The following is an 11680-nucleotide window of genomic DNA, read 5'->3' on the forward strand; positions in this document are numbered from 1 at the left end:
ATGCTGCATTTCAAATGGCACCTTATGGGCCCGTGGGAATCAAACCCAGAACACTGGCATTGCAAGTGCCACAGTCTACCAACTGAGCCACACAGTACTATGTGGGCTCCCGCGTGGGAATATTTTCCACCATCATTTGCAAATAAATTCATTAAAAATCCTACAATGTGATTTTCTGGAGAATTTTTCTTTCTCATTTTGTCTGTCATAGTTGAAGTGTACCTATGATGAAAATAACAGGTCTCTCTCATCTTTTTAAGTGGGAGAACTTGCACAATTGGTGGCTGACTAAATACTTTTTTGCCCCACTGTATATAGACTTTATTTTTTCTACTGTGTCATTGACTTGTTTATTGTGTTATTGACTTGTTAATTGTTTTACTCCATGTGTAACTCTGTGTTGTTGTCTGTGTCGCACTGCTTTGCTTTATCTTGGCCAGGTCGCAATTGCAAATGAGAACTTGTTCTCAACTAGCTTACCTTCAAATAAAAAACATAGTGTTACTGGCTTTGGTTTTTCCATTTATATTTTGAGGCTGGACATGGATAGCTCGTTAGCACGTTGGGTGCACCGATTGGTGTCACCTCATTAGTTTTCATGCTGGGGAACGTAGCAATATACAGACTACATGAATAATGACTATACAAATAAAATATTTAATTTGATCAGGTCTGTGTATATGATGGTAAATAAAAACTACTGGACTGTGGTTGCTTGCAATACAATGTTTTTATGATTGGAATAATTCCAATAATGATTTTCTTCTTTACCCATCACCCCTATACCCATCCCTCAGTGACAACAGCATGGTTCTATACAGAGTTAAGATTTATTAGAGACATTATTACATTGGCAGCTAACATCATGCTGGGTCAGAGGACAAAGCGCTTTTAGCCAATCACATATCTTGTTTGTCTCCGAATTGCGAATCAAATGAGAGCTTACTGGATGTACGTCCTACAGAGCTGGATGGGGAGAAACGTGACTTTCTCTCTCTCCCTCGACCCCCCCATGTCCTCTATCTCTCCCTCAACCCCCCCCATGTCCTCTCTCCCTCCCCCTCAACCCCCATGTCCTCTCTCCCTCCCTAAACCCCCATGACCTGTCTCCCTCCCTCAACCCCCATGTCCTCTCTCTCTCCCTCAACCCCCCATGTCCTCTCTCTCTCCCTCAATCCCCCATGTCCTCTCTCCCTCAAGCCTGATAATGGTATTCCTCTTCAGCTCACCTATCCTCCCTTCCCCTCTCTCCCTCCCCATCTTCAGCTCACCTATCCTCCCTTCCCCTCTCTCCCCCTCACTGCTCTCTCTTCTGCTGTCCGTCTTTGATGATTACATTTTTGAACAGCGTGAGCAGTGGTTTCTGGCTACGTTCGTCCCAGCTCTTCATGAACCCTCCATAGCGCTTACTGGCGGGCGGTCCGCTCCAGCGGAAGTGGTTCATCTTGTACGAGCCGTCTTTCTTCTCCTGAAGACTAAACACCCCACCCAGGCCATCCGCCTCGCCCCCCAGGCCCTCTCCCCCTTCCACAGCCCCAGCCTCCAGGGAGGGGTACATGGCCTCGTTGGTGCCCAGCTCTCGTCTCATCTCGCTGGGGAAGCCCTCGGAGGACTCCTCCTCCACACCGTTGGTGTAAACCTTCACCGGGCGGCGCTTCTTTCCCACAGGCTTCCCCCAGCGGAAGTGTTCCATGGAGTAGGAACGCTTGGCCTGGGGGGACACAATGTTCTGCTGCTCCAAGGGGGACAGGGGGAGGGGGGACAGAGGTAAGGAGGGGGAGGAAAGTCAGAGGGGAGTTGGGTTGGAGATGGACCTCGCCAGGGAAGATGGGAGATTCGGCGGTGAGGTCAGAACGACAGAGCTGGATGCACTCCTGTGAGGAGGTCGATAGGAGGAGGGAGAGGAGAAGGACGAGACCGGAGAGGAGAGGAGAGAGGGAAGAGAGGAGAGGGAGAAGGACAAGACCAGAGAGGAGAGAGGGAAGAGAGGGGAGGGAGAAGGACAAGACCGGAGAGGAGCGGAGAAGAGAGAGGGAAGAGAGGAGAGGAGAGGAGAAGGACAAGACCGGAGAGGAGAGGAGAGAGGGGAGGGAGAAGGACAAGACCGGAGAGGAGAGGAGAGGAGAGAGGGAAGAGAGGAGAGGAGAAGGACAAGACCGGAGAGGAGGGAGGGAAGAGGGGAGGGAGAAGAGCGGAAAGAGAGAGGAGAAGGGTAGAGAGGGAGAACCAGAGAGGAGAGGGAGAAGAGCAGAGAGGAGGGAGAAGAGCAGAGAAGAAAGGAGAGGTAGGTTAGGTGGGTTACAGTAAATTACTGTAACACTCGTAACTGCTCTGTTTAATTTGTATTTATTTTTTACCTTTATTTAACTAGGTCATTATTATTTTGTATTATTTTACCTTTGTTTAACTAGGCAAGTCAGTTAAGAACAATTTCTTATTTACAATGACGGACTACCACGACCAAACCCCGGACGACGCTGAGCCAATTTTGCATCGGCTTATGGGACTCCCTATCACGGCCGGTTGAGATACAGGGTCTGTAGTGACACTGAGGTACAGTGCCTTAGACCGCTGCGCCACTCGGGAGCCTCTTACATACTTGAGCTGGGATTCAATGTAATCCCGGGTTATAGGCATTGCCGCTTTTAAACTCAATTTCATATTGGAACATTGCCTTTAAAAGCCACAATGCCTATAACCTGCAATCCGATTCAATCCCGGCCTTGAGCTTTGCAACGCTTCTAACTCACCAGGATGCTGTTCTCAGAGTTGAGGTCTTGACAGCGAGGATTCTCCCAGCACTGACCTTTAACCCCGCTGACCACACCCACCACAGCCACAGCCAATAACCACGCAGGACACAGCATCGTCACGCTGTACACAGGAAAAACACAGTTATACTGCATTCAAGACAATTCGGAAACTCGGAACCTCTGAGTTCAAATTATGATTTTTTTTTTTGCGTCAAGCTTCCTATTGTTTGATTCTGATAGTGGGAAACTCTGATATAATCTTTCTACAATGAGATTCCAAGTCGGAAATGTCCCAGTGTTCTAGTTCCGACATGTCATGAATGCAACATTCTACTGACCCATTCATGAATGTCATCATAAATTGAAGAACGGCAGATGAATGTGACAAACATGCAGGTTGACATTTATTATCAAGTGTCAGAACTGGCTGCCTTGTAAAGACTCATGAAAAAACAAAAATGTTATTTTTGGTCTTAATTTAAGGTTTGGGTTAAGTGTGGTTAAGGTGAGGTTTAAAATCAGATTGTATGTCTTTTGTGGCTGTGCCAGCTAGTGCTGCCTCCAGAACAACATTCATGACGAAAAACAGGACAAAAATTTAACACATTTCTTATCTAATGAAGTCCATAGAGGACCTACAGTACCAGTCAAGAGTGTGGACACACCTCCTCATTCCAGGGATTTTCATTATTTTTACTATTTTCTACATTGTAGAATAATGGTGAACACATCACAACTATGACATAACACACATGGAATCATGTAGTAACCAAAAAAGTGTTAAACAAATCAAAATATATTTTAGATTCTTTAAAGTAGCCACCCTGACTGACTGGAAGACTGAAGGACTGACTGACTGACTGAAGGACTGACTGACTGGCTAAATGACTGGCTTGCTGACTAATTGACTGACTGACTGGCTGGCTTGCTGACTGTTTGACTCACTGGCTTATTGACTGACTGATTGGCTGACTGATAGATTGACAGACAGACTGGCTTGCTGACTGACTCTCTTACTGACTGATTGACTGTATGAGCTAACACCACTTATCTCACTGTTTATGTGAAGAAGTAAAGAATATATACATTTGTCTTATTTACAATAAATTATAGATGCCCACAGACAGCTGTAGACAACCAAATGTAATTTAGTCGAATAATGAGCATTTAACCAATGAGCATTTAGTCAAATAATGTTAATTAATGACAATCATTTTAAATGACTGAATAATTATATAATAAAATAAAAAGGAATAATTACTATTATCTTCAGAATTCAGTGTTGTTTTCAATTATAATCATTCTCAAATCAAAAAATGACACATCTGATGTCACTAACCTGTTTCAAAAGTATTTTCTTCTCTGTCTCTCTCTCCTCCGACCAGTCGATCACTTTTCTCTTCCGATGAGCGATGAGTTGTCCACTTCAGCACTGTTGTCCGTCTCTATGTGTGTGTGTGTTTGAGAGAGTGTGTGTGTGAGTCTCTGTCTCTGGCCCTCTCTTTTATACCTGAACCTGAGTGACGGAGGTTCCCGAGACCACCGGGGCCACGAGCCCCCCCACCCCCTCCACAGTGTCCAATGCATAACAACCGTCTAGAGAACCATGTCCCATCTTTGTCCACCAGTTAGGACTTGAACGTCAGCAGCGTGGAACACACACACACACACACACACACACACACACACACACACAGGTGAATTATGAAGGGTATTAACAAGGGTCTGCCAACACGTCATGCATCTTGTCTGCATGCTGAAGGTGAGGGTATGGAATTACTCTGGTTTGAATGGTCCAGGGCTCTGACTGACATCTGGCTGTTGGTGGCTCTTTGTCTGCTGGCTGAGTAGCAGGAACACCCTTCCCTGTGGGGATTAACGACTTGAAGAGGCCGGGTGACAAACAGGATGGAGATGGCAGGAGGAGGAGGAGGAGATGGAGATGGCAGGAGGAGGAGGAGATGGAGATGGCAGGAGGAGGAGGAGATGGAGATGGAGATGGCAGGAGGAGGAGGAGATGAGATGGAGATGGCAGGAGGAGGAGGAGATGAGATGGAGATGGCAGGAGGAGGAGGAGATGAGATGGAGATGGCAGGAGGAGGAGGAGATGAGATGGAGATGGCAGGAGGAGGAGGAGATGAGATGGAGATGGCAGGAGGAGGAGGAGATGAGATGGAGATGGCAGGAGGAGGAGGAGATGGAGATGGAGATGGCAGGAGGAGGAGGAGATGAGATGGAATGGCAGGAGGATGGCAGGAGGAGGAGGAGATGAGATGGAGATGGCAGGAGGAGGAGGAGATGAGATGGAGATGGCAGGAGGAGGAGGAGATGAGATGGAGATGGCAGGAGGAGGAGGAGATGAGATGGAGATGGCAGGAGGAGGAGGAGGAGATGGAGATGGCAGGAGGAGGAGGAGATGAGATGGAGATGGCAGGAGGAGGAGGAGATGAGATGGAGATGGCAGGAGGAGGAGGAGATGAGATGGAGATGGCAGGAGGAGGAGGAGATGGAGATGGCAGGAGGAGATGAGATGGAGATGGCAGGAGGAGGAGGAGATGAGATGGAGATGGCAGGAGGAGGAGGAGATGAGATGGAGATGGCAGGAGGAGGAGGAGATGAGATGGAGATGGCAGGAGGAGGAGGAGATGGAGATGGCAGGAGGAGGAGGAGATGAGATGGAGAGGTTGGCGAAGGAGGAGGAGGAGATGAGATGGAGATGGCAGGAGGAGGAGGAGATGGAGATGGAGATGGCAGGAGGAGGAGGAGATGAGATGGAGATGGCAGGAGGAGGAGGAGATGAGATGGAGATGGCAGGAGGAGGAGGAGATGAGATGGAGATGGCAGGAGGAGGAGGAGATGAGATGGAGATGGCAGGAGGAGGAGGAGATGAGATGGAGATGGCAGGAGGAGGAGGAGATGAGATGGAGAGGTTGGCAAAGGAGGAGGAGATGAGATGGAGATGGCAGGAGGAGGAGGAGATGAGATGGAGATGGCAGGAGGAGGAGATGAGATGGAGATGGCAGGAGGAGGAGGAGATGAGATGGAGATGGCAGGAGGAGGAGGAGATGAGATGGAGATGGCAGGAGGAGGAGGAGATGAGATGGAGATGGCAGGAGGAGGAGGAGATGAGATGGAGATGGCAGGAGGAGGAGGAGATGAGATGGAGATGGCAGGAGGAGGAGGAGATGAGATGGAGATGGCAGGAGGAGGAGGAGATGAGATGGAGATGGCAGGAGGAGAGGAGATGAGATGGAGATGGCAGGAGGAGGAGGAGATGAGATGGAGATGGCAGGAGGAGGAGGAGATGAGATGGAGATGGCAGGAGGAGGAGGAGATGAGATGGAGATGGCAGGAGGAGGAGGAGATGAGATGGAGAGGTTGGCGAAGGAGGAGGAGGAGATGAGATGGAGATGGCAGGAGGAGGAGGAGATGAGATGGAGAGGTTGGCGAAGGAGGAGGAGATGAGATGGAGAGGTTGGCGAAGGAGGAGGAGATGAGATGGAGAGGTTGGCAAAGGAGGAGGAGATGAGATGGAGAGGTTGGCGAAGGAGGAGGAGGAGATGAGATGGAGATGGCAGGAGGAGGAGGAGATGAGATGGAGAGGTTGGCGAGGAGGAGGAGATGAGATGGAGAGGTTGGCGAAGGAGGAGGAGATGAGATGGAGAGGTTGGCAAAGGAGGAGGAGATGAGATGGAGAGGTTGGCGAAGGAGGAGGAGGAGATGAGATGGAGATGGCAGGAGGAGGAGGAGATGAGATGGAGATGGCAGGAGGAGGAGGAGATGAGATGGAGATGGCAGGAGGAGGAGGAGATGAGATGGAGAGGTTGGCGAAGGAGGAGGAGATGAGATGGAGAGGTTGGCGAAGGAGGAGAAAAGGGGGAAGGAGGAGGAGGGTGGTTACTGGCTAGTCCGGGTGTCAGGAGGGTCATGAGTCATGACCTCTGTTGACCTCAGTGACTCAGCCGTTCAACAGGGACCTGCTCTCTGTCAATGGCCGTTCACATTTAATTAAATTCACATACACACACACACACACACAAACATATACACACACACACACACACACACACACAAACAAACATTCTCACACACACACACACACAAACATACACACACACACACACAAACATATACACACACACACACACACACACACACAAACATATACACACACACACACAAACAAACATTCTCACACACACACAAACATACACACACACACACACACACACAACACACACATACACACAAACACACACACACAACACACACACACACACAAACAAACATTCTCACACACACACACACAAACATACACACACACACACAAAGATATAAACACACACACAAACAAACATTCTCACACACACACACACACACAAACAAACATTCTCACACACACACACACACACACACACACACAAACAAACATTCTCACACACACACACACACACACACACACACACACACACACACACACACACACACACACACACACACACACAGGCACTCTGAGACCTCATCATCAGTGTGTAACTTCATTGTAATTGATGTCCATTAGTGCACCGACTGACCTTGGCTCGTTGTGTGTACGGTCCTGCGATTGACAAACAAACAAAAACACACACACACACACACACACACTGCGGACATGCACACACACACACACACTGCAGACAGACAGAGCTGAGTGGTTGTGGAGTGCATGGAGGAAGGCATTATTTAGTGAATGACTTCATTGGTGGAAACATACAAGTACATCTGAACCTCTCCTCTTAGACCGAACGGTTTATTGACAGTTTACCATTTAAGACAAAATGTGAAGAAGAAAAAACTAAGAATTGCTTGAATGCAAATCATCTTTTTCCATTGATAGCAGCTCTAACAGGAGGAAACCTGATTGCAGTTTATAGTCGCAGCTTTTAAAGGCTTGTTTTGTATCCTTTTGTACAACACCTGATAAAACACAGTAAAAGTGTGATAAATGTTGTTATTTCCTGATAGTTGCAGGTTGAAAATACAATTTGACACTTTTGACTTTCTAATCAACAGGTTTTGCATGGGTGGAGTTCTGGCTTGTCTGGGGACATCACCAGGCGGTCTAAGTTCATAGGGAGAGATATCTAGAGGGAAGGAAGGGGGATATCTAGTCAGTTGTACAACTGAATGCATTCAACTGAAATATGTTTTTTTATTTTAACCCGTCTGAATCAGAGAGGTGCAGGGGGCTGCCTTTTTCAACGTCATCGGCGCCCGGGGAGCAGTTGTTGTTGGGATTAACTGCCTTGCTCAAGGGCAGAACAACAGATCCCCCCCCCCTTGCCGGCTTGGGGATTCAAACCAATGCCCTTTCGGGTATTGGCCCAACACTCTTAACCGCAAGGCTACCTGCCGCCAAATGGATCAATAACAAAGTGAGTTCCAAACCTCACTGCCAATAAAAGCTAATTTATATACCCCTCCAATAAGGCCCCTTACTTAGACTAGAGCATGCGCAGACCAGCTGGCTGGTGTGTTTATGGACATATTCAATCTCTCCCTATCCCATTCTGTTGTCCCCACATGCTTCAAGATGTCCACCATTGTTCCTGTACCCAAGAAAGCAAAGGTAATTTAACTAAATGACTAATGCCCGTAGTACTCACTTCTGTCATCATGAAGTGCTTTAAGAGACTAGTCAATGATCATATCACCTCTACCTTACCAAACACCCTAGACCCACTTCAATGTGCTTACTGCCCCAATAGGTCCACAGACAATGCAATCGCCATCACACTGCACGCTGCCCTATCTCATCTGAACAAGAGACATACCTATGTAATAATCCTGTTTATTGACTATAGCTCAGCATTCAACAGCATAGTCCCCTCCAAGCTCATCATTAAGCTCAGGATGCAGGGTCTGAACCAAGCCCTGTGCAACTGGGTCCTGGACTTCCTGACGGGCCGCCCCCAGGTGGTGAAGGTAGGAAACAACACCTCCACTTCACTGATCGTCAATACAGGGGCCCCACAAGGGTGCATGCTCAGCCCCTTCCTGTACTCCCTGTTCACCCATGACTGCGTGGCCACGCACGCCTCCAACTCAATCATCAAGTTTGCAGACGACACAACAGTAGTAGGCCTGATTACCAACAATGACGAGACAGCCTACAGGGAGGAGGTGAGGGCCCTGGGAGTGTGGTACCAGGAAAATAACCTGTCACCTAACGTCAACAAAACAAAGGAGCTGATCGTGGACTTCAGGAAGGAGCAGAGGGAGCACCCCCCTATCCACATAGACGGGACCACGTGGAGAAGGTGGAAAGCTTCAAGGTCCTCAGCGTACACATCACTGACAAACTGAAATGGTCCATCCATACAGACAGCACCTCTTCAACCTCAGGAGGCTGAAGAAATATGGCTGGTCACCTAAAACCCTCACAAACTTTTACAGATGCACAATTGAGAGCATCCTGTCGGGCTGTATCACCACCTGGAACGGCAACTGCACCGTCCACAACCACAGGGCTCTCCAGAGGGTAGTGAGGTCTGCACAATGCATCATCGGGGGAAAACTTCCTGCCCTCTAGGACACCTACAGCACCCAATATCACAGGAAGGCCAAAAAGATCATCAAGGACAACAACCACCTGAGCCACTGCTTGTCACCCCGCAATCATCCAGAAGGCGAGGTCAGTACAGGTGCATCAAAGCTGGGACCGGGAGACTGAAAACAGCTTCTATCTCAAGGCCATCAGATTGCTAAATAGCCTCCACCCAGAATATGCCATCACTAGCACATGAGAGGCTGCTGCTCTATATAGATTTTAAATCACTGCCCACTTTAATAATGGAACACAAGTTACTTTAATAATGTTTACATATTTTGCATTACTCACATCATGTGTAAACTCAAAAAGAAACATCCTCGCACTGTCAACTGCGTTTATTTTCAGCAAAACTTATGTAAATATTTGTATGAACATAACAAGATTCAACAACTGAGACATAAACTGAACAAGTTCCACAGACATGTGACTAACAGAAATGGAATAATGTGTCCCTGAACAAATGGGGGGTGTCAAAATCAAAAGTGACAGTCAGTATCTGGTGTGGCCACCAGCTGCATTAAGTACTGCAGTGCATCTCAACACCTGCATTGCTTGCTGTTTGGAGTTTTAGGCTGGGTTTCTGTACATCACTTTGAGTTATCAGCTGATGCATGAAGGGCTATATAAATACATTTGAATTTATTTGAATTGAAAATGGAAATGAATTGAATTGACTCTCCTCCTCGTGGACTGCACCAGATTTGCCAGTTCTTGCTGTGAGATGTTACCCCACTCTTCCACCAAGGCAACTGCAAGTTCCCGGACATTTCTGGGGGAATGGCCCTAGCCCTCACCCTCCGATCCAACAGGTCCCAGATGTCAACAGGTCTGGGCTCTTCACTGGCCATGGCAGAACACTGACATTCCTGTCTTGCAGGAAATCACGCACAGAACGAGCAGTATGGCTGGTGGCATTGTCATGCTGGATGGTCATGTCAGGATGAGCCTGCAGGAAGGGTACCACATGAGGGAGAAGTTTTTCTTCCCTGTAAAGCACAGCATTGCGATTGCCCGCAATGACAACAAGCTCAGTCCGATGATGCTGTGACACACCGCCCCAGACTATGACGGACCCTCCACCTCCAAATCGATCCCGCTCCAGAGTACAGGCCTCGGTGTAACGCTCATTCCTTCGATGATAAACACGAATCCGACCATCATCCCTGATGAGACAAAGCCGCGACTCATCAGTGAACAGCACGTTTTGCCAGTCCTGTCTGGTCCAGCAACGGTGGGTTTGTGCCCATAGGCCGGTGTTGCCGGTGATGTCTGGTGAGGACTTGCCTTACAACAGGCCTACAAGCCCTCAGTCCCGTCTCTCTCAGCCTATTGTGCACAGTCTGAGCACTGATGGAGGGATTGTGCTTTCCTGGTGTAACCCGGACAGTTGTTGTTGCCATCCTGTACCTGTCCCTTCAGGTGTGATGTTCGGATGTACCGATCCTGTGCAGGTGTTGTTACACGTGGTCTGCCACTGCGAGGACGATCAGCTGTCCATCCTGTCTCCCTGTAGCGCTGTCTTAGGCGTCTCACAGTACGGACATTGCAATTTATTGCCCTGGCCACATCTGCAGTCCTCATGCCTCCTTGCAGCATGCCTATGGCACGTTCATGCAGATGAGCAGGAACCCTGGACATCTTTCTTTTGGTGTTTTTCAGAGTCAGTAGAAAGGCCTCTTTAGTGTCCTAAGTTTTCCTAACTGTGACCTTAATTGCCTACCGTCTGTAAGCTGTTAGTGTCTTAACGACCGTTCCACAGGTGCATGTTTATTTATTCTTTATGGTTCATTGAACAAGCATGGGAAACAGTGTTTTAACCCTTTACAATGAAGATCTTTTAAGTTATTTGGATTTTTACGAATTATCTTTGAAAGACAGGGTCATGAAAAAAGGACGTTTCTTTTTTTGCTGAGTTTTTATGTACTGTATTCTATTCTACTGTATTTTAGTCTATCCCGCTCTGACATTGCTCATCCAAATATTAATATATTCTTAATTCCATTCCTTTACTTTAGATTTGTGTGTATTGTGTGTATTGCTGTGAAGTTGGTAGATATTACTGTAAAACATTACTGCACTGTTGGATCTAGAAACACAAGCATTTCGCTACACTGGTAATAACATCTGCTAAACACGTGTATGTGATCAATACACTTTGATTTGATTTGACCACCCCACAGTCCTAGCTATATCCTTATATATCCGGGGTGGCAGGGTAGCCTAGTGGTTAGAGCGTTGGACTAGTAACAGGCAGTTAACCCACTGTTCTTAGGCCGTCATTGAAAATAAGAATTTGTTCTTAAACTGACTTGCCTAGTTAAATAAAGGTAAAAAA

At 47.6% G+C, this 11680-nt stretch overlaps 1 protein-coding gene across 1 annotated transcript; it reads right to left on the reverse strand.

Annotated features, from left to right (window-relative positions):
* Positions 1–1158: 1158 nt before the first annotated feature.
* On the reverse strand, positions 1159–4243 carry pomca (proopiomelanocortin a). The gene is given in 4 exon segments (XM_042325168.1): positions 1159–1783; positions 1785–1874; positions 2751–2874; positions 4093–4243. Coding segments are annotated over 3 exon segments (693 nt in total). The 5' UTR covers positions 2868–2874; positions 4093–4243; the 3' UTR covers positions 1159–1297.
* Positions 4244–11680: the final 7437 nt, after the last annotated feature.

This window comes from Oncorhynchus tshawytscha, linkage group LG08 (assembly GCF_018296145.1).
Source record: "Oncorhynchus tshawytscha isolate Ot180627B linkage group LG08, Otsh_v2.0, whole genome shotgun sequence".
Lineage (NCBI taxonomy): Eukaryota > Metazoa > Chordata > Actinopteri > Salmoniformes > Salmonidae > Oncorhynchus > Oncorhynchus tshawytscha.